This window comes from Chaetodon auriga, chromosome 13, assembly GCF_051107435.1.
Source record: "Chaetodon auriga isolate fChaAug3 chromosome 13, fChaAug3.hap1, whole genome shotgun sequence".
Lineage (NCBI taxonomy): Eukaryota > Metazoa > Chordata > Actinopteri > Chaetodontiformes > Chaetodontidae > Chaetodon > Chaetodon auriga.
In genome coordinates, this window is record NC_135086.1 from 6,225,619 (window position 1) to 6,249,757 (window position 24,139).

Sequence of the window (24,139 nt, forward strand, 5' to 3'; positions counted from 1 at the left end):
CAGTCGGAAAGGTGACATTTAAAAAAAGTAATAGCTGGCTTTATCTGTTGGTTGTCTTAGTTACTACTTTGAGATGCACTTTGTTTATAATTCAAAGGTGTGAGAATCCTTCTTGTCTCGAACACCAGACTTTGAATACTGACTCTGTACTGAGCAGCGTTGGCTCCACTGCAGACCTCGCTGCTGTGTCATGACCAGCGTGTGAACAAGCCACACTGTTGGCTTTATTAATCCAAGAGCCACAGAGGGCTGGGCATGGCTAAAGATAGAGAATTCCTGGAATTTAGGCCTGGCTGTATCACTGCTCCAGACACTGCCGCCAAACCTTCGTGTGAGTTGAGATGAGCGAGTGAACCATTTGGTGACAAACAAATGAACAGAAGCCAACAGTTTCTATTTGTTATACCCTCACTGATGGTGTGTGTCCAGTGAGCAGGTGCTTCAGGTGAAGGAGAGGCGGCTATGCCTCCATCTCTGTGACATTGAAGTGTGGCACAGGACTGTGCAATTATATGACCAACCTCTCATATTCCACTGTAGGTAATTTCATATTCAGATAGCTATAGAAACCACAATATAGCACATTTTCCGTTATGGGTTTTGTGCCGCCACTGTGCTGTGTGGAAGACCATAAACTACAACTACGGAAAAGTGTGAATATATTATTGGAAACCAGTAAAAGAACGTAGGCTGTAGTTTATCTTTAGCCATCACACATACTGCGTCCTGCTGACAGTTTTAATGTGGACCTGTTTTGCATTTTTTGTGCCAGTTTGGCTTCTTTTCCATCATTTTCTCCTGATTTCTGCCCATAATACATAAGGACACCCATCAGGGATCACTGCCAACAGGAAACATGCAGTAGTATTGTTCTTTCTGTATAATGAAGGCTTTGATCATTGTGCTCTACAAACACTCACACACACCTCTGTGGCTAATGCTTCCACTTGGATTGCATATTTCCACTATGTGCCACTCAGATCCCTCACTAATGAGTTAAGACTCTATCAACAGCGACCGATAAGCTCCGTGTTTACACTGGCAGGGCAGGTGAGAATAGGCTTCATTGTGGCTTGTGCTAAAAGCATATCAGCCCTGCTGTCACTGCCGTGGAACTGCATTTACTTATATTTACATAACAAATGTGTGTTTTTCCCTGCTCCTTTGCTTTGCCTCTATCTCATGTATTTTACTCCAGTGTCAACCGTCCGACCAAAGACGATAAAAAAACAAAGGAATTTTAGCGAAGTTTATTTTGATAGATTTATTTTTTAGTATTTTCACATTCCTTGTGTCTTATACCTTGTGTTTTTCCATTGTAGGAGAAGAAATCCAGGCATTCTGCCCAGTTTGGAGGACTTGCTCTTCTACACAGTCGCAGAAGGTCAAGAGAAGATTCCCGCTCATAAATTTCTCACAGTGAGTCCTTTAGATTCAGTTCAGCATGATGGCGTCATCAAGTTGCCTCTTTGTTTGTGATTGTTTCTATTCAGAGGTGTTTCTACTCTATTTTAGGCACTGAAAGCCACTGGGCTGCGCACAGGAGATCCCAGACTGAAGGAGTGCATGGACACCCTCAAAGAAACTCTAAAGAACACAGCAGATGGCGTCACGCTGGACAGGCACCTGTTCAAGAAGTAAGACTGATCGTGTCTTCTCTTATTTGAGTGTTTTGTCTCCATTGTATACGCCCAACATGAGCAAATTCAAACATGCCTTATTGTTTAAATTTGCATGTTGCATAAAAGCACAAATATATCCATCAAAGAGCATTTAGGCAGTTTTTGATTTTCATTGCAAGAAATTTTACATGTGATCCATCTATTCCTTAATGCAGTTAAAGAATTATATTAATGGATGCAATGTAAGGTAGTGCATAGGTAGTGCAATGTAGTCGTAAGACTACATTAGAAATTATAAAACATAGCATGACTGTCTTGTGTCATGATAGGAAAGGATTATGGTTCCTAAAGTTCCCTAAAATACTTGCTTTTGCTTTGTATGGTACAAAAACCACCAGCACTTTTGACCACACGTACACAGATAATATGCAAAACAGTATTTTCCCCTGAGTTTGGGCCTCTCGGTCTGAAACTGATTTTTTTTAAAGCACCTTCTAAAGCGCAGATTTTTCAAAACCAGTTTCTGTGTACCTGTGTGTACATGTAAAACGGGGTCTTTGGGAAGCCGGTTTGCCTTTCTGTAAAGAACAGGCTCCTGATACAGCAACAATGTTGGACAACTGGTTTGTTTACAGCACTGCTAGTCCATGCACCAGAAAGGTGTTAAATAACTACAAATAAATAATTAACTACTGTTTATCTTTTTAAGTTATTACATTCCAGTGTCTATGGGTATATTTTGTAAAACGAAGCTCATATATACAGTCAGTATCATTCCAAAATAATCTAAGATGTAGTTTCTCTTATAGCTACTAGATATTTTCTCAAAGAAACCTCTGGATTGCACCCAGTAGGAAACCCCCAACTTCCTTCCTCCATTCAAAATACAAGTACAGGTTAATAGATTTTTGTCTACAGGAAGTTAAACTCTCAGAATATAGTTTCACTTCTGCTAGTATGTGAAAAGTTATTGTTCTACGAGTAACACATTAAGACTCAAAGAGAAGTTTGGTTTTGATTTTGTTTGCATGACTGATTATATGTTTTGGCTTTAATAACTGAAAATGTGATCGAGACGCCTGTGAAACCCTTGGATAGTGTCACTGACACTACATCCATGGTTTTACTACAGTGTGTGTTTTGAAAACGATCATTCATCACTATATGGATTCATGTGGGATCACACTGTATGGATAAAAAGCAGCTGATCAATATGTTTTGATGAAGCTTCTTCATCAGCCACTTCTATTAACATTCACAGAGGTTTGTCAGACTTCAGGGTTGGAAACTTGGTTGACAAACTTTTCCTTCAGTTGCATGCAGTCACAGTATTTTAGCATGCTATTTGTGGTTTATTCATCAGGTGTGTCCAGAGCAACATTGTCCTGCTCACTCAGGCCTTCCGCAAGAAGTTCGTCATCCCAGACTTCCAGTCCTTCACCTCCCATATTGATGAGCTGTATGAGAGTGCCAAAAATCTCTCTGAAGGACAGGTGTGTCCTTAGATCCATGTTTTTTTTCTCTCAGGCATCATCATCATTATTTATCTCACACAGATTCATTACCATCAGTCTGTTCTAACAGCCTGGTTCTGCATTAGCACACTGGAAAGGAAAAATCCACCCCAGAACACGTGAAAAGGATCATCGTGGTATTTCCAGCATGTATTAAACTTGTGTTAATGAAAAACATCTGGTGACTCCATGTGTACATCACACACCTTCCATGCGATCTATGCCCTGCGGCCATGCTGCCCTTGTTAATATTATTACTTACACATGCGCTTTCCTGCTTTGACAAGTGAAAAGGATCTATTAGCAAATAACCAAACTGATCCTACATCCACACTAAGCCAGCTGATTTAGAAAACAGTTCATGAGTGAAAAAATGAGCCAGCTAAACTGTGCATCACAGCCAAAGAGAACAGCATCTGTTAGCTTCATTTGCATTGTTTTGTTTCTGTTAAAAGCATAAAATCGTGACTCGGTTGTGATTAAATTATTAAAGCGGTCAAACAGCAATTTTACTACGAAAATGCTGATGAAATCCCATGTCAAGTTGACAAAATCAGCATAAATACAGGTGAATTACCACACCTGTGTTATGTAATCTGCTGTATTGACAGTAATAGTGACAGGCGAGTCCTTACAGAGCCTCAAACAGCTTTGTGTGGAGGGAAGTCCAAAACGGAGAGTAAAAGATGCACTTTCTAATTGAGCTGGGAAAGAAACATCTGTGGGTTTTGTGGTGGAAAATGTGGAAAGTTACTTGCTGTAATACTGAAAGTGAAAGGCGACAAAGGGACAAAGTAAACAAAACATTTTGTCCTAAAATAACTCCTTCCAGTATGAGCATCTGTGGGTGGATTTTTCCTCTCTGGTCCTCTGATGAGATTTGACCTCCTGTCAGTTGTTCTTGTGCATTGTCTGTGCTGCTGACTTTCCGTTGAAGCCTGAGCCTCAGCAGACGTCAGCGGTGTAAAGTGAACCTCTTTCAGCTGACGTACCTCTCTTTCAGGTTGCTGACTACATTCCTCAGCTTGCCAAATTCAGCCCCAACCTGTGGGCCGTCTCTCTGTGCACCGTTGACGGACAGAGGTGAGACACAGTCATGTGTCACAGTCATTGAGTTTGTAATGTGTTTAATTTGAAGTGTCACATGATGATTAATGATGCTCAGATGGTGCTGGGGGTCGACAGATGAGCTCATGTTAATTGTAGTTTTAATAAACTCTTTGTGAAGTCTACAGTGTTCAATATGTTGTATTCCCCGGTGAAAACAAAACAGTCCAGAATGCAGTGTCATGATGTCAACAGGTGTTTTGATCGGCTTGTTCTCTGATAAAAATTCCATAGGTGTGTGTATTTGTTGTGTTTGTGTAAGACAGGAAGTCATAAAGATAGCACGGCACTGAACAGATTGTGTGCTTCTGTTATCGCGCTGTAACGCTCCGTCACTGAGCTTTATGGTTTTCCCTGAACACTCACATATTCTGTGAAGTGGAAAACTTCTTAACCTGCACTTCTTCATATCACTTTCATTTTGATCTGGTTCCTGCATCTGTATTGTTGACACTGCAGCTGCTTTGCCAGCTCAGATAACTTGTTATCTTTCATCTTCTGTAGACACACAGTCGGAGACACCAAGGTGCCCTTCTGTCTGCAGTCCTGTGTGAAGCCTCTGAAGTACGCCGTTGCTGTAAACGACTACAGCACAGAGTATGTGCACAGTTTCATTGGGAAGGAGCCCAGTGGCCTGCGCTTTAATAAGCTCTTCCTGAATGATGATGGTGAGCCACTTTCTTCTTCTCCTTCCTTGATGTTTGTGGAGGATTCTTCTGTCTGTGATTCTGAAAAGCTTATCAGCCCATACATGCTACTTTCCTCAAAACGTTTCAGTGGAAACCCGATGCAGGTTTGATAATGGAGAGTGTCCTGTGTGATGTCAACAGAGGGCTTTGGCTGTGTTTAGGAAGTTAGTGTTTCCTATTTTTGGAGAATAGCATTGTTAGCATTGAAATCATTGAGCAGAAAGAAGTGGGACTGAATTATAGCATATTAGCATCCTCTGTGGACAAACTACAGCATCCTGGAGAGAAAGGGTGAGAGCTGCGAGTGAGCTGCCAAGTGCATGAGTCAGATCCTGGCATTAGAGGATTTTTGTCTAGGGATTTTTTTAACAGCATTGAGAAAATAAATGTGGTTGAGTTAATCTGGTAAAGCATTCAGTATTCTTTACTGAAAGATCCCCTTCAGACATGTTTTAGATGTATAGAAAACACCGCATTTTGACTTCCTGATGAGGTTTTTCCACAAGAAAAGTTCTAATATCATGTTAAAATCCTTAAAAGGACATCTCACATGTTCTCCCCCATTAAGAAAATCCTAAATTGTGTCATTTCAAAAGTTTAACCACGTCACAGGAGATTACTGAAAAGGCCGTTCTGAGTGTTTGTGCATTGCAGGCTTCAAGTTTCCACATCACACTTGGCTAAGTTGAGCATTAAACCAAACTATTTGCGACTGTCCAGCTAATCCAAGAGGCTTTTTAAAGAGTTAATTTATCTGGAGAAGGAGGAGAATTTTCTCAAGTAAATAGTACATAAAGCTGTGAGACAAATGTAGTGGAAGGTATAGTACTTGATTAGAGGTACTCAAGCACTTTCCACTACTGCCCAGCACAAGACTTGTGCTGCTTTTATGGAACATTTTGATATAAAGATAAATCTGATAATGAGGAACCTAGTCGTGTATGCTGTGAGGAAATACCTCAATCCCCAGGCTGGTGCTTAAACTACGGCCATTTTATCGTCACATCCTGTGTTGTAATTTTACCTCTCGCCTGCCAGGATAGCCTCGGGTTTGTTGTGTTGTGTAAGGGGATCACGCACTGCTGAGGAAATGCAGGTGATGTAAGTGTAAATGTACTTGAACTTGTTTTAGAGATCAGAGGGAGGAGGAGGAGGATTCCTCTCATCTGTTCGAACTCACCATCTCATGGTTTAACTCTCCCGTAGGGCAATATGTCAAGAGTCACATGACGTCACCAGCTGACAGATGATTAACAGGATTAACTATATCCTGATGTTTACATCAGTATTTTCGATGAAAACTAATGTCTTTGGTTCAACAGACTCAGTGCTGCTTAGTGAACGCAGACAAGCATCCACCCCCACACCTCCACACACAGTGGAAACATGATTCTCCTCCCTGGCTGTAAAAACTGAAGCAAGTGTGTTAAATTTCTTGGAACACTTTGTTCCCACCAGCATTCGTTGTGGATGTCGGTCCAAAGTTTACTCCACAGGGCACAGCAGAGATGAAACAAGGACGCACAGACTGTCAGCTTACAAACTATGTACATCCACCCATAAATACTTTATTACTAAACATAGACTGTAAACACAGCGTGACCTGAATCCCTGATTGTTCTTCAGAATTACTTTTTATAAATGATATGTATTAATGTTCAGTGTCAGGCATGGTGGAGGGTGACCTGACCTTTTTACCTGCCGTCATGTAGCCCGTATCTGACAGGTGCTAATTTCATTCTCTGTTTGTCAGTGTGCGCTCCTCCTGTGTTTGAGTCATGTTTGTTTGGTCTGTCTATATACAGAGCACTCAGATTTGGAGAAACTGATGTTGACACTTTGATCCTCTGCATCATGCCCACTGAGCTCTCGTTGTTTTGCAGATAAGCCTCACAACCCCATGGTGAACGCTGGCGCAATTGTTTGCACTTCACTCATAAAGGTAAAAGCAGTAACACTTTTATTTTTCCTCCTTCATGTGTGTTTTTACGTCCACTCTGTATCTCATTTCTGCTGAAGCTGTAGCTAGTGAACGGTGTGGTGGGTATCGCCGAGCTGCGTTATCAAGCAGATAAAATGAACGTGAACATAAATATTGGCAGCAGATAAGATTTGACTGTTTAACAAAGGCCTATGTAACCTACGTTTGTTTGAACACATTGAAACCCACTCAAGAAGACCCACAATAATGATGTATCTTCCTGATTTAACACCTGATCAGACCCTTTTGTCTGTGGTATTGTTCCCTCAGTAAACTATAAACGTCCCAGTGTGTTCAGGTATTTATGACTCTTGACTCAGCTGGACTCGTTTCTAGGTCACTACCTGAGTCCGCTGCCATGTGTCTTGTTGTGGTGATTTAAGACTTGTGCTAATCCTTCCTGAACGCATTTAGCCACCCCAGCACACACGCTGTTATAGTCCCTGCTGAAAATAACCTGCAGGTCGAATACAGGTGCACGCAGACCAGCCACATTCGGCAGAGTTAGGATGTCGCACTTTATGAGTTAAAGCTCAGTGTGACCACGCACTGGCAGCAAGTTGGCAGAAATGAATCGGCCGTCATCCGTCAAATCCCCCACAGCAGAGGAAAGATTAGACGTGGCTTAAAGGTCATGTCTATCGATAGCTTTTCACTGTTAGTTTTTTAAGCTCTTTAGCGCTGCTCATGATCATCCTCAGTTTTGATGTTTAATTCTTTTAACCCTGCCAGGCTCTCTTTGCATAATCAGTGCAGGCAGTGAATTGTTAGCGCTCACACACACGTACTCACACAAGAGCTGTGTGTAAACACCTCTGCTGTGTTGCAGCTCTGCTTAAATCTGCAAGACTGTACTGCAGATGTTTGCTTTTTCCTTATTGACTGAATTATTGATTTTAACACATTTTCTGTACATCTGAACATGACCTTATGTTATGCTAAGCTTTTGTCCCAAGCACTTAGACTTTGAACTGAATTGTATGACTTATCATACACTTCACACGCGTTACATTCTTATTGATGCTGTATGAAACAAAGCTGGGAGGTGTGATCATTAGGTTTTTCACTTGAGCAGAATCAGTCTGTACAGAAAGCCTTCACAGAGTAATTCCACTCTAAATATTTCCAAACTCATCCTCCATGTCTGACGGTGTGTGCTGAAGCATGTGGCCTGTTAGATCTTGATTTGTTTTTGGACCTCTTGCACTTAAAGTAGCAGGAAACATCAGAGTAGCTCTGTTACAAGTGTCAGGCTCTGTGACCTGTGTGTTTTCAGTGTCCACCAGGTGTGTCCTTAGATCCATGTCTCTGTTTTTTGTCTCCCAGGCATCATCATAATTATTGATGCATTATCACCTTTCAAAATACAACTCTATGCGTTACATTAACGCTCAACTTGGACTTCTTTCTGAAAAACAGACTGTGTTTCCGGAAAATAGCAAACAACAAAAACAGACTTGTGTATATATATTTAAATTGTTATATTTTGTGCTCTTATTTTAGTAGATGTGTCATGCACCAATTTCACCACAACAAATTCCTCGTATGTGTAAAAGCGTACTTGGCAATAAAGCTTTTTCTGATTTCCAAATATGACCCTGTTTAAATTCAGTATAATTAGCCTCATATTCTTCTCCACCTGGTTTCCGTTGATGATTCAGGCAAATTAGCATTTATCTGCAAATGTTGGCTTTTATTATTTCAGATTGTGCTGTTTTTATATCATGACAGCAAACTAATTTGCAGTTACCTGAACTTAAGCAAGTAGATTTAAATAAGTAGAGCCAGTGGTTGTACTCTCTAAATCACAAAGGCCCAGATATGCTGTGTCAACCTTTCCTTTTACTGTGCATTTAAAACAAAGATGACAAGACAGTTGCCACAGTAAGCTATTTTACAATGGCATGTTTTTGAAGGTGGTTCCGTAAAGTTAATTTTTAAGCAACGTACTACTGATTACCCTTCCATGCTGTTCTTGGAATTTCCCTGCACGGGACGAATAAAGGAATAATGAAATCGACAACATTCATGCTTGTGGAGCAAGAGATTACCGAACAATCCATCAAAGCACAAAGGAGCAGTAGGGCTGAACAACCAAAATCAAATCAAAATACTATGACAATATGGCCAAGTTCAACATCCAAATCTTTTTTCAGTGAAAAAGCAAAAATATCAGTATCTGTCAAAATAATCACAATATGATTTCTTTTGCATGTCGTTCAGCCTGACACTGCAGACATCTTTTTCTTATTCTTTCTAATGATTTTCAATAAAAAATGTGCTGGTCACAGTGCTCTCAGAACCTGAACAGGAAGTGCACTGTGTGTTGAAATCCATTCAGATCTTTGCAGGCATTCAGGTGCCCAAGCACCTGAGAATTATTACTTTCTCTATTCTAAATACTGTTTTGCAATTGAGAAAATCTGTACTGTTAAGGCAGCTTGAGGAAACATTTGACCTTGATTCTAAAATTTTGTCACCACCAGTATTAAAACCTGCCCATAGTTGGACATAACACATTCATCTGGTTCGTCTTGGCAGCATTTTGATCTGTTCTGCAGCCAATGGTGATTAGAAGCCATCTGTCATAGTTTACAAGACAAAACAGGTTCTGTCACTGAGACACCCTTCTGTTTCTGTTGCTGTCATCACACAACTGCTCAGCTTTAAAATGTCTGAAGTCTCCAAATACTCAGTCCACGATTTATACTCGTTTAGCCAGTTAGCATTTTGTGACCTTGCAGCTGTTGAGCAGCAGTAAAATTTAGAGTGAATTACATTATGTGGTAAATAAAAATCACAAAAGTGATCACAGACAGCGTTAAGTTGGCTTTTTAAAGGAATAGTTCAATATTTTGGGAAATGCACATTTGCTTTCTCTGAGAAAGTAAGAAGAGAAGTTTGATATCAATCACATGCGGCCGCATTGATAACTATAATAATAATTATAGCATTTTTTAGCTCACAGTTCATTCTCTCAGCTTTCATTAACACCGTAGCAGGAGTCACTACCTGCTGAGCTCCAAACAGCAGACGGACAATCAGGGGATAGTTAGCTGGTAACTAGCTGGTGAACATAGTGCAGCATTATAGCAGCCAAGGAGCCAGATATTTCCTTCAGGAGCTGGAGGAGACCAAAAAAGGAGCTAAAACAAGAGTGAATACTGAACTGACATTCCTCCAGTGGCCTTAAACATGGCTCCAATAAATGCTAATGCTGATTTGTTGGCAGCTATTTGCTTACATATTTGACAGAGGTTTTATAAGGTCATATGTGAGCGTTATGTTTACAGCTGACTCCAAGTAGCCAAAACAATCAATTAATGATGCTTCAAGTAAGGAGCTGGAGTCTAGATGTGTTTAGCTAGCTTAGCAGAAAGAGTGGAAGCAGATGGAAACAGCTAACCGGAAATGTAAGAATGACAATTTGAGATTTTAGGGGTGGCTGCAGACATTTGACAGTGCTGCCTTTTTCTGTGGTCGTTTTTAGTTAAGATCAGTGAGCACAGGCTATGGTTTTGGTCTGTAGCCACGTTGGTACCAAAACTGACTTCCTGACTGTGACGACACGACTCAGAGAAGCCTGCCAAAGTCACTGTGCCAGGCTGTTGTTTGCCAAGAAGTGGTTTCAACACATACCTCCCTCTGAAATCACAAGTTATTGTTCAACATTTCTGCTCATGTACGGGTTAAAGAAATGTAATGGGGTGTGTTCACCAGTGAGCTTTGGTGTTGGTAGGTGTGTTTCTTAACTACAACTCTGTACGACACACCGTGTGTTAGCTTTGATTTTCTCATCTTGCTCTCTGAAGGAAAGCATGTGAGCCTTTTTCCTGAAACGTTGAACTAACTCTCAAACATCGCCGGCAGTGGTGTGAGCAGATTTAGTCTGGGCCAAGACGAAGCAGAAGAACATCGGTTTAAATCATCTATTTCAGGAAATCTGCTTGTTTTATCCTCTTATTTTCCACAGTCCAATGCGGTCTTCCTCACATAGTCAGGAGCCTTCGATAGCTGTACTGTTTGCAGTATTCACTTCTCACCGGTCGCCCACCAGTTTTCTTATTGATTCATGATACATACTGTACCAAATGCAGTGGATCATTGTATGTGCAGGTTACTCTTCCATCGCACAGCGAACCTGTTAAACTGCATAAGTCACACTCCACAAATGGTTCACAGACATCCCTTCACGTTTGCACAGACAGTAATGTGTGTCCACATCCACCCGCCATTGTCATCAGTGTCTCAATGTGTTTTTATTTTTCTATACTGAAGCACAAATGTCAAGCCGTTGGTCAGGTTGCCCAGTCTGCTGTAACCTCGGTGGGAAAACTATGGGATGGTTGCCGTGGCAGTATGCCCAAACTGTTGTTACATGGTGCTTGAAGGCTACATGTTGTTGCTGTTTTTGTATGTTGTTGCATATTTTCCAGACTTAGGAACTGTGGGAAATAATGACTGCTGCTGCAGGTCAAATGACGTTGGTAATTTTTTCTTCCTTTTCCATATCTATCTCCTCGCACTCTCCCACTCCCCTGATCCCCCTTCTTCTTCCTCTTCTTTCTCCTCCAATCAGCTCTGTAGAAACCCCATTTAGTGACTATTTAACACTTCCATCAGTGTCACTTACTTTTGCTTCTGCACAGTAAAGTGTAGAATTTAAACATACTGTCAGTCGCACATGAAGCATTAGCCTCTTGTAAAGTTAATAAACATCTTCTGACACCATCTAAAACATAATTAATTAATAAAGTCATATAATGCTATAGCACTTTTGATGTGCATGCGTGTCCATTTTCTTTTGCTGCGTTGTCTTTTCTTTTTTTGTGGGGATAAGCAGCATCAATGAGCTTATGACCTGATAAATGTACACTGAGCTACAAGCTGTGAGTTTTATTCTCAGAGGAAGACCACTCCTCCCTCTTGTCCCCCTCTCCCTACTGTTTTGGCCGACAGGCACTTTGCACAGATGACACATGTTGATCCACAGTAGACGTACATCCTCAAACACATACGCACACACACCTGCATTATGGTAACCCATAATACAACCCTGCTTGCATACACCCACATCTCTGTGCAGTTATACTTCATGTAGAAACATACACACAGTCAGGGCCGCTGCAGATTGTGAAAAACTGTGTTCTTGACTTAATAGACTTGAAATAATATTGAGTCCCTTATTTGAAATCAGTGAAATGTAAATAGTGAGACATGTTTTTCTTTAACTGGCTAAGACTAAATCTCCCTTTTCACTCCAAAAGACTTCCCTCTTTGTAACCTGTTTGCAAGCCAATCTTATTAATATTTCGTATCCACTTGTGTAATTCTTGGCAAAGCTCATGTTATTTATAAATTCTATTTAAAATAAAAATCTCTTCACATCTGCTAAATCTGTAGTTCTAATTTGTGAACAGTAGCATTATCACGTTAGCGTTATCTTTTATGATGCTGTGCTTGTCCTCTGCGGCGTTCCTCGGCGAATGAACTGTGCTAACTGCTTATTCTTTCGTTCTCTCCTCAGCAAGGTGCAAGCAACGCAGAAAAATTTGACTATGTGAGTATTACAGCTTTTCATGTAAGATGTCTGAGGAGAGCCTCAGACATCCAGGTCGTGGTTATCCGTAGACCTCCTCCTCCTCCTCCTCCTCTTCTGTTGAGGAATGGTTCTCTTAATTTTTCAGTAGTCTCCTTCAAACCCGTCTGTCCTCCCTATGCTGTTGATGTACATTATTGTCCCATAATGCACTATCCAAAGAAAACTGAGTAGCAGCTCACACCTGGATCAATATTTTTATAAGGACAATGTATGAAATGACAATGTGGAAACAGTGTAAAAGGTTGAATCTGCTGCTCTCCTCAGCTTTATGAAGCTTTATAGCAAGTTTCAGCTCCTTGTTTAGCTCTCCAGCCCCCAGCTTGAACCTACCGCTCCATTTGACTCTCACCACTCTCATTGATTGCATCATCTTTTGAAACGGCAGGCAACTGTTTTCAGCAAGAAAGCTCTAAACCCACTGCTGACGACCTGTTCAGCAGCAAACAGCAGACAGACAGAGTTAGCGGCTAGCTGGTGAACATAGTGGAGCATTCAGCAGCTAAAGAGGGAGATGTTTCGATATGAAGTCGCAGTTTGATTAATGTGTCATTTCCTGTTAGTTTAAAATGTAAAAGTGCTTTGATTTCTTGTACCCAAACAGTCAGATCAGTGTACCATGACACTTTGTGTATAGCAGTACTGCCTACAGTTAGTATGTGCTGTGAAATTGGGACACAGCTATTGTAAATTTACCACCAAGTCATTGCAGAGTTTAACCTCATACCATGAGTCCCTGCTGATGATCGTTCTGTCCTCCCACTGCTTTCCCTCCAGGTCATGAACTTTCTGAAAAAGATGGCAGGAAATGAGTATGTGGGATTCAGCAATGCCACGTAAGTAATCCTACACATAGCAGTAAAGTCTCGACACTCTGTGGACTCACCTTCAACAAGAAGTGTCTCAGCTGCACTATCTATAGTCTATAGGTCATATGTATTACTCAGCTCTGCATGAATACGAGGCATATAGGACAGACTGGTCTGTCCTGCTTTTAAAAAGTCATTACCTCTTAAATAAGCCAGGCTTTAATAACTGTTTCTCTGCTCAGTGACATCACCAGGAGCTGTTTTTTCATTGTTTTGGATGGAGTTAATTAATGAGGGTTGGAATTGGCGTCTGAAGGTCACTTGCATGTGCATGATTCATGAAACACCACGTGCGAACAGTGTTTCTGGAAAAAGACCAAGCGCGCAGCTCATGTTGCAGCATTATCACATGATAGCATGAGAGCACTGGTTGCACTGCACACATGAGGGGTGGGGTGGTGGAATTCCTACACACAAGTACACAAACACACTCACTCGCACACACAGTGCAAATATTTCCTTCCTCTGTGTAATGGGAGTGTTGTGCTCTTTGTGTGACAGGTTCCAGTCAGAGCGTGAGTCAGGGGACAGGAACTTTGCCATCGGCTACTATCTGAAAGAAAAGAAGGTCTGACCTTGGACGAGTCGTTGCTGACTTCATTTTATCTTGTCTCTCTATTCATGTCTGTGTCCTACTAAGCTGAAAAGCAGCAACTACGAGGTCCTTTAGTGTACATGTGCCTGTTTGGTGTAAGCTGGATTCAAACAAACCTTTATTAGTCGTACTCGTTGTGCAGCAAAGCAGAGGCTCCTTATCTGGAATGTGAAGCAGTTGATGAATGTTCATCTTGTGCTCGACTTGTTTTAAACTCTTTGTTTCTCTGCAGTGTTTCCCAGAGGGGACAGACATGACATCAGTCCTGGATTTCTACTTTCAAGTGAGTGGAACAGTGATTTTTTTCTGCCAAACTCCACCTGTTTTTCAGCATGTTCAGGTCCCTGCATGCTACAAATGAGGGAGGTTGTTTTCGGTCCTGATCCGGCCGTGGTCACAGAGAGGCCGCTGAGCCCAGTTCTCTTACATCAACAATCCTCCAGTGCTCTGAGCTTTTGGTTGGGGCAGACTTCAGTCAGCTGATAGGGCCACTTGCTGCTCGGCTAACTGAGCTAACTGAGCTAACCAGCTAGCAGCTAGTAGTTTTACGTTGCCAGTTTCCTCTTTTTCTTTTAAAGTAACGACAAACACTACAAAGAGAAGACATTTACAAATAAACTTGAATGAAGAGGGAGGATAACAACATGATTATCACCTAAATTCACCTCTGTCACTGCTGTGCTATCACCTTCCTTGTGTCACACTTGACTTCCTCATTTCTGCTGTGCTGTTCCCCCACCGCCATGCCTCCATTAGGCCTAACATGTGATGGCAGAGGGAGATGATCATGGTATCATGAGGAATGATACAAAATGTCCTTTCTGTGAACCTCCAGCTGTGCTCCATTGAGGTGACCTGCGAAAGTGCTAGCGTCATGGCCGCCACCCTGGCTAACGGTGGCATCTGCCCAATCACGGGTGAGCGTGTGCTGACCCCCGAGGCGGTGAGGAACACACTGAGTCTGATGCACTCCTGTGGCATGTACGACTTCTCAGGACAGTTTGCTTTCCATGTAAGTAAAAGACACTTTAATGTTAATGCTTTCATACATGCACTTCAAAACTGTGCAGCAGCCTCACGTGCGACTGAGAGAGGACACAATCCCAACAGCTACGTGCTGAGTATAAAAGTGACAAATACCTGTGCACTCGTTAATGCCTCTCAGGTGAAGCTCTTCGATGTCAGGTGGGGCGAAGCAGCTCCTGTTTCTTCATTGCTTTATGATTGAAACACTGCTACTCCTGTTTCTAGTAAAGCCTTTAGTTATGTGTGAACCATTTATTTAGGACAAAGCACTACAGCCTAATCTAGTAAATCATTAGTTTGAAGTTAACCACAGTGGAACATTAGAAGGACTTTACACACAAATTTAGTAATAGATTTACAAATGGCCGGTGCACGGGTCTGCTAACATTTATCCACATGATAAAAATGAAGCATCAAGCGACAGGAAATCTAAAGGAAACCTAAACCTCTGCATGGCGCAGCTGTCATGTCTCATCGTCGGCCTGGGCTGAGGTGTTTGTTGTGAGAGGAAGGAACATTTTAATGAGACACATCCAACTTCTTCTTTGCTGACGTCCATTTTCAGCGTTGTGCTGCTGCCATGCTGATACTGTTCATACATACAGACGGCCTGCTGTGTAACTGGTCTGTTGTCCCTGTTGTAGGTCGGTCTGCCGGCCAAGTCTGGAGTGTCAGGGGGGATCCTGCTGGTCGTACCCAACGTGATGGGTATAATGTGCTGGGCACCTCCACTGGACAAGCTGGGCAACTCTGTCAGAGGAATACAGTTCTGCACGGTACGTAACGTCCAGACACAGAAGAGCAGATTGCTGCACGCCAGTAGTGTGGACGTGTGCTGTGAATACATACTGGAAATGTTTGGTCTGTGTCCAGAGATGAGATCTAGCTGCACAGAAGCGTCAGACATGCAATGCAGTATGTCTGTTGTACTGGTTTCTTTTCATTCATGTGTTAATGAACAGTGAAAATATGTTGTCAGTGTTCATGTCATCGGTCAGTGATCTGTGTTTGGGATGTTTCTGAACCAGTCCTTCAAATATAGACTTGTTTTGCTGATGTCACTCAGAAAATATGAATGACTTAGTTTTCTTTTCAGCTCCACTCTTTTGTATTTCAGTACTTTTTATCTTACATTCATGTGGCTTCAAAAAAAGGGCTTGTGCACAAACAATCACAAACATAAAAATGCCTCAGGAAAAAAAAAGTCAGTAATTAGAAATTGTGCAACAGTGTTTCAACCCTGCGAACTCTTTTCAAGTGACTGATCAATGATTACCTGCCTGCCAATCTCAGTAAACACTGCATGTCAGGGTGCAGGAATCCACCTCTGTGCTAAATTGAATGGTGTAGAGTTAATGGATGTATATGTTGCTCTTTTTCATTCCAGGACCTCGTTGAGCTTTTCAACTTCCACAACTACGACAACCTGAGGCACTTTGCCAAGAAGCACGACCCTCGCAGAGAAGGAGGGGACCAGCGGGTAAGGACACACGACATCACGTTGTGAGGAACAAACGGCATCAAACACACTGACCCAGACACCTCCTCACCAAGAGTGCAGGTGGTGCCAAGGTCACCGTAGTCGACATTTAACAGCCGTTAGTACTCTGCATCGGCTGCTCTGCAGCTGCCGGCTGACATGCCGATCTCCATAGCTCTACATACACCGTAACCCTTTCCCCTGTCCTCCTTATGTCTGAGCGTGCTGCTGATTATTTAATGCGTTTATCAGCACCTGCAGTTCTTAAAGAAAAGTGCTGAAACGCGTCCAGTTCACAGACACACAGACACACACACACACACACACACACACACACACACACACAGACACCTCACATGCACAGACAGAGCCAGACTAATTTGTTATTCGTGTCAAACAGCTGCACAACTTTGGACCAATGGATTACGAGAGTCTCCAACAAGAGCTAGCTCTGAAAGCCCCTCTTTGGAAAAAGGTGTCCCCCACTGAGTCGCACCAGGACAGCTCCACCACTGTAGTCTATAGGATGGACAAGGTCGGCGAGTGAATTAAAAAAAAAACAAAAAGGAGACCCCCACACCCTCACCTCAACTGATCTCTCCCCACCTCTCCCAAGAGCGCCACCATCTTTCCTCACCCTCCAATATTTATATATAAGTTATGTAGAGGATTATTTATTGCTTGTGAAGCGGTTACTGTGCGGACGAACTGTGTTTTTATTTGTGACAGAGGGTTTCTGCTCGTTAATTTTGCTCTGAACTCCAAATGAACTCATAGCCTCGTTGCCTTAGTGTGTGTGTAGGATGTGCTGTACAGTGGACAGCTTGTGTCGTCTCACCCCTTAAACTGCGATGGTTGTTTGGACAGAACCCTCTCCAGAAATGTAGGCTAAGGGTTGATTTGAATTTATTTCAAGCAAAACAAACAAAAAAAAGAGATGTATGAGTGTGTTTGCATGCGTGGGGCTTCAGTTCAGCTTTTCTTTAGATATACACGCAGACTAATTCTAGATGATTGCTTCCTGTAGATCCCACTGAGGCAAAGACTCAGCACGTAAATACAGATGCTGGATGTACTGTAGCAGATGATGGGAGGGGAAGTACAGAGGAAAGCGTTCTTGGGTAATTCTTGGAAAGAAAGGGGAATATTGTTAACATATCAGTTAGCTGTGAATGCCCGAGCTGGAGTTCTAACGGCTAACACAGCGTCGTTTCTCTTTTTTTTTTTAAATGAGCTCTGAAGGGGTTTTAATAATGCAGGTGTTTTCCTTTTCCAATCTTAAACGATGGACCTTGAAAGGAAAAATCTGAAACCTTATTTGAGCTTCTCAGCCTTCTGTTCTGACAATCTAAGAGCCAAGGAGCCGATTTCAAACAGCCTCTCATCCTGTAGTTTAATGTCAAAGTTTCTCCGCACAATACACACACACACACACACACCTGTACCACCTGTCTGCAGGTGGTTCAGCCCTGAAAGACTTGACTCGGAGATGTCTGAAGTGGAAGAAATGCAGATATTTGTGAACTGAAATTAGTGAGATGCCCCCTGCTGGAGTCACGTTATTTGCAAATAGCAAAGTGTTGCAGGAGGACTCACTGACTTCCTTTATTTCTTTAAAAGAGAGCACAAAATAGACATGAAGCTCAACAACTCATGGGACCTAAACGCAAAGTCAAGGCTGATAAACACACTACTGACGTGCTGAAAGGAGAAACTGCAGTAAAAAGGGCTTGGACCTGACTTTAACCTGTCAGTATTTGTGCCTGGACCACAGCTGGGGCTGATTTCTCTCAGTGTGATGAGAACGTAGGTATTGTAAAAAGGTTTGCTCAACCAAAAAAGCTCAGGAGAGGTGTGATGACTAAAACCAGGCTCCTCGCTGTCGGCAGACTGGCGGCATCATTCTGAGCTGCTGTTGAGTTTAGACGTGTGTGTTTGGCTGCTCCAGCAGAAACCTCCAGTCAAAGCCCCCTGCAGCCCACGTGGGCCTGACCAGTCCTCACACAGCCTTTAGCTTCTCCACTGTGAGCTGGTTTATCTGTAGGGTTTAACTGGGCCGCAGTCCTAAACCATCACTGTGTGTTTACTCTGTGCACACAAACACACTCTTGTTCAAACAGGATGCCTTAGTCTGCAAATTAAGCTGCTCTCTGCAGACGCACAGCATTGTAAATGTAAACCAGTCACCATATCAGTTATCGCTTTAAACCCTCTACTTGAAAGCCCACACGGAGCAGCAGGTGGAGCTGGGTGTCCCACCTGAAAACTTCTGCCTGAAATTCATAGAAACGTTTGATGCCGATAGCTGGCAGAAAATACGCGCCATGTGCAGAACAGATCCAATGCTGGAGAGAATAGACAGTAAGTGATGCTGGATTAAAGCTCCCACAACACAAAGAGGTCTATGTGGATTCTGCTGATGAAGACCTGCGTTCTCTTCTTGTCCAGTGAAGTTTTGGGAGCTTTAATCTAGAACGCAGATACTTTCATGGTTTTCTTAAAGCCATTGAAAACTTCTGAACCCTTCTCAAAAACAGCTGATATTCATGACGGTAAACAAGCAACATCCAGAGTTACGAAGTGGTAAACAGTGTTAAACTGTTGTAAAAGTTGACTGAAGACTGAGAGAAAAGAGCTTTTCAGAGTCTTTCCATCCAAATTCTGCCCGCTTTTTAGCTAGTCTTTTGTGAGATGAACACGAAAAACGTGTTTGTATTTCTCAACGTAACGGATCGCCACTCGCGCGGAAAACACCCAGCTCCACACACACACACACACACACACACACACACACACACTCACACTCAGTATTATTTGTAAAACTCTCAAAGTGTTACTCTCGTAATAAGGTTGTAAATAATCAAAATGTCTTCATATACATAGTTTACTGTACTTCTGAATGTACATAGCAGCGGGTGTGTACAGCGTTAATCCTCAACAGCAGAGCAGAATGTGTGTTAAAAAACACTTCAGACGTTCCGAATTTATGATATTGTCTCCTGCAGGAAATAGACATACTTGCACATGACTGTCATGTCAGCAGATGCCTTAGATGTCGCTCTATTGTGACTGTAGCGTGTGTGTTTTGGGGGGGGGGGGGTGAATCTGTTCGTCATTCAGTGTGTGCTGTTTGGCACTGGGTTTGACTTGAGCTGCTGGAGCCAATAATACTCTGATATTACTTTGTTCTGTCGTGTGAAGTTTTTTTCTTTCTGTTGTTATTTTTCATGTCACGTTAGTTTTTTTTTTTTTTTTTTTTCTGTTTTTGGTTATCATGTGAGGGCACAAAGCATTCAAAAGCCTCTGTGGTCACTAACGCTCCTTGGAAATGTCGGTCTGTAGAGAAACCTGTTTCCTCGGTGCTCCCGCAGTTTTCTGCTGTATGTCAGAAGGGTTTTTTGGTTAAAGTTAAGATCCTTAATATTTTCATCATATCAAACCCAATTTTTGACACAATTCATGGCATTTATTCTATCATAGCCATTAAATATTTAAAGTCAATATTCGCCTCGCTGTACAGCGGGTGGCATTGTCGGTGGCGGAGTCCGCCACTCTTGTGAGAACGTGCAAAACAGACTCTCAGGAAAAGCTGCATGCTCGCACTGAGGGAAAGTAAGAGGAGGAGAGCTGGAACATGAGGGCGTGTTATGGAGTATGTGCATATGTCACCTAATGACGGCTGAAGGTTATAAAGAGTTTAAAGTTATAATGAAGACGAGTGGAGCATTTCCAGAAGCAGTGATGTGATGTGATCATTTTTCCACTGAAAGCCTCAGATGTGACGGGTTTCACAGAGCAGATCTCATCTCAGTGTCGTCTCAGCCTCACTTTTCTTTCTTTCTGACCTGTTTTCGACTTTCGCCCGAAGAGTCGGGTTTCCTCTCTGCTGTGTGTGTGAGGAACTCGGTCTCCTTTCTAACGACGTGCAGGTGTTTTTATGGCTTGTGTCTTCCTCGCTGACACAAAAAACGCAGCGCCTGCACGTCTACAAGTCTGGACCCGATCAGCGCTGACGAGACGCTGATTTAATCTCACTGCAGCCAATCAGACTCCACTATCTGTCTGTCCCACTTTGCAAACGAGCTTAATGCTGCTCTGTTTTACTTGAATCTTCTGTCGCTCCTCAGTTTGATTATTCCTCCGTTCAATCAAAGAAACGACAGAGGGGCTTTTGAATGACGTGACCAGTCTTTCTGTGGAAATCATCAGATTTTTATAGGTCATGTCATGTATGTAATGTTTCTCATTTTGTTTGTTTTTTCTCATTCTCCCTCTTGCATGCATATTTTTGTATGATTTGATAAATGTGTGTTTTAATCCCATGTAATCAGTATGTTTTAAGTTCATTTGATCACCTTCCACACATCTTACATGTGTCGATTTGTGTCTCAGACGTAAATTCTACTTGTGACATAAATTGCATTTACATTTGAAAATCACGACCATTGCAATTTGGTGACCTTGGAATTGTAAGGTTTTGTTCAGATATTAGATATTTATTGATTTCTACAGTTTTACCAGCAGATTGAATGTTGATAAAATCCAAATTTAAGCTTTTAAGGAAGTTATGTGGGATGTAAGATCTTAAAAACAGCCAAAAAAAAAAAAAAGCAAAGCCACACAGTTCCAAGCTCATGACTGTCGAACTTTTCTATGTTTTGATTTCTTTTCTGTCCACATGCTTGTAATTCTGTATGTAAAGTCTCCATAAACGTCATGAATGAACTGTCCTGACAGACTTGTCTTCTATTCTGAGGAAAATGCTTCAGTTTCTGTGGCTGTGATGAACTGACAGACATGACAGTGAAAGTTGTTTTTTTAGCCTTGTGTAAATTCTAATAAAACACTGTTATCTATCACCTGACCTCTCTGCGCTCGTAGCTCTTCTTTCTCTAGAGACGTTTTCAGACTGACTGCTGCAAAAACACTGAATCGCTGTCTCTTCAGCTGCTGGACAGAAAAAAAATCCACCTTTTCTCATCAGGCTGCATTCATGAAGCATCAGCTGTGGTTTGTTTTTGTCATAAATCACACAGGTGTAGTTATAATAGGTGCATACTGTAGATGAGCTTCAGCCCCTGAGAGGCTTCACCCAGCCACTCCCCAAACACTGCCACTGTAGGTGCAGCTGTGGTTGTGTTCTGGTAAGGGTTCGGAAAAGATGTTTTGGCTTAAATACCCGGTTTAGTAGCCACCAGCAGCTCTGAAAAGAGCCCAGACGTCTCGTTGAAAATATTGTCATAAGAAACACAGGGACCTGCTGCTTGGCAGTCGTCTCGCCTCGCTGTCACGCCACCACCATCATCCCCTCCTGATGAGAGACTCATGTGACAGAGCACGTCACCACGCACGCTAACCTGAATGATTTTTATTTGAAGTTCTGTTGAGAAATGAAAGTAGTTAAAGAGGAATATTATGAATATTCTGTCCAACAAACTAACAAAGACATGTGAGGCCATGGTGCTCCAGTAGGGGGCGACACTGCGCAGTCATTGAGTCCTGCACTCATTGAGTTTGGATACAAATACAAGCTGTTATTTATTATTGGCTGCAGACAGTCAGTACAAATACAGAGAGTTTAAACATGATGAGAAACAGAAGCTTCACTCATCTGATTCGTATGTTAAGATATAGATAGAAATGTCTGACATGAGGAGGACAGAAGAACGTGACTCGTTCTTGAGCAAAATTCAGAAAATGTTCAAAAGAAAAGAGTTTTCACTGCCTGAATCTGTTCCCAGAGGAGGAAGTGATGCTTTTATTTTGGTGAAATGAGGCTCTGTAATAGCTTTGTTCTTCTCTGTTTCTGCTCACGCTTCAGCTTCATTTGCCAGATGATGAGTGCTTGGAGTGTTTTTCCTCAGAGGTTTGAGAGTTGCAGCTGGTGAATTTTGGCTGTTATTTTGCTCTGTGCTCTGCAGGATTTCTGATCTGTGTTGTAGAGTCACGGTGCTTCTCGCTGTGCACAAGGTCAAACTTATCCTCAGTGTCTTTCTGCAAGTTAAAACCTGCTGCTCATGTTGCACAAAACACATAATATTCTTTGCTTTTTAGATTTTATATATTGTTATTTTCATTTCATTCATCCATAAAACCAACAAAAAGCAAAAAGAGGTCATGACAACAAATGAGAAAACATTCATCCAACAAACAGCCTCGGCGTCTTCATATCAGATAAACCTAATGAAACACTGAATAAACAGAAATACGAGGTCATAAATAACCCTTTGAACGCAGCCGTATTTCATCCTTCACCACTCCAAATCTTTCCTCTGCTGAAGCTTTGCCTGTAGGAGATGATCCGCTGCTGTCTGATGGTAAGTCTGAATGGATGCAGGGACGTGTGTGTTCATATCATTCAGCCACGTTACTGTGTGCTGGACTGTCAACAAATGTCATGAAAAGACCAAAACCAACAGTGACTGTGTCTTGTGACAAGAATCATGAGTGTGTCACAGCCTAATATGTCCTCCTCCTCTGTGCCACAGAGCGCCAAAAACATTTAAAAACACATCAATGAGCTGCTTTGTTAAGTCAAGTCAAATCAGGTCAACTTTATTGTCAATGCCGCTATATGTACAGGACACGCACAGAATTGAAATACTGTTTCCCTCAAATCCCTGGTGCAAACAGCAATAAACATGAACTATAAAATGTAATAGAAAATATAAAATAAAAAAATATAAAAGAAGTATATACAAGTTAAAAAGAGGCTCTGAGGCTCTGACCGACATGTTCATGCTCCATCATGCTGCTGCACCAAATGTGGATTAATCCGCCACTTAAAATAGTCCCAAATAGTCCTGTTAGTGCGATAAAAACCACAGCGAGCAGCTGTTTCGGGAAATGAAATGACGTCTTCAGCAGGAACCAATGAGCTCGGAGCTGAGAGCCTCAGACGCTGAAGACGATCAGTCAGCGCACTGTTGGTTCCGGTTGTTTTTCGGGGATCTGATGACAGGAGGAACCTGTAGAACGTGAAGCTGAGTTCCCCTCAGAGCTGCTTGGACGTTTAATGTGCAGCGCCAGTCGTTCGCTCCGCTGATGAGAGTCTGTGAGAGCAGAAAACAGGATGACTGTGTGGTTTGTCTGTCTGTCCTTCTGCAGGTCAAGTCCGTCATCAACCTGCTGTTTGCTGCCTACACAGGAGATGTCTCCGCCCTGAGGAGGTGCTCACACTCCCCTTCTTTTCACTCTTACTCACACAGCGGCCACACAGGAGCCCAGGCCTCCTCTGAACATCACTGATGCTCAGACACGATGGACAGAGGACATTGTTGCCTCTCCTCCATTTGCACTCTGGTGACCTCAAGTGGCAGCAAAAGGAAGCTTTGGGAAAAGACGCTCAGGTTCCTGTGGAGTCATGTTTGGTCATTGTGTGAATACTTGAGACTCCTCATAAAGCTGATTTTTTAAAATCCAGTATCGCTGACAGTCGTGCACCAGCTTGCTGTTAGCTCCACCTGTAGGTCTGTAGAATTGAACGTTGAGGAGACAAACAACATGGGGACATAAACATCAATAAATCTCCACAGCACCTCTAGAGGTCAAAGACTCCACAGGTCCTTTAATCAGAAGCAGCTTCCTCCAGATACTCATTCTTATCTTCTAAAACAGTGTCTGCTTTAAGGGAAAAGGGCAGATTTTTTTTATAAAG

The 24,139-nt window shown here is 42.2% G+C and overlaps 1 protein-coding gene across 3 annotated transcripts in view; it reads left to right on the plus strand.

Moving 5' to 3' along the window:
* Nucleotides 1-24,139, plus strand: part of LOC143330288 (glutaminase kidney isoform, mitochondrial-like) — a 31,913-nt gene that overhangs the window by 4,239 nt on the left and 3,535 nt on the right. The window contains exons 2-15 of one of the 3 annotated variants that reach the window (XM_076746736.1): nucleotides 1,323-1,419; nucleotides 1,516-1,637; nucleotides 2,986-3,115; nucleotides 4,140-4,219; nucleotides 4,748-4,911; nucleotides 6,816-6,874; nucleotides 12,441-12,473; nucleotides 13,290-13,348; nucleotides 13,883-13,949; nucleotides 14,209-14,259; nucleotides 14,812-14,988; nucleotides 15,647-15,778; nucleotides 16,390-16,482; nucleotides 23,590-23,651. In XM_076746736.1, the coding sequence (XP_076602851.1) occupies nucleotides 1,323-1,419; nucleotides 1,516-1,637; nucleotides 2,986-3,115; nucleotides 4,140-4,219; nucleotides 4,748-4,911; nucleotides 6,816-6,874; nucleotides 12,441-12,473; nucleotides 13,290-13,348; nucleotides 13,883-13,949; nucleotides 14,209-14,259; nucleotides 14,812-14,988; nucleotides 15,647-15,778; nucleotides 16,390-16,482; nucleotides 23,590-23,651 (1,326 nt within the window). The other 2 variants (XM_076746737.1, XM_076746738.1) reach the window with 2 other exon arrangements.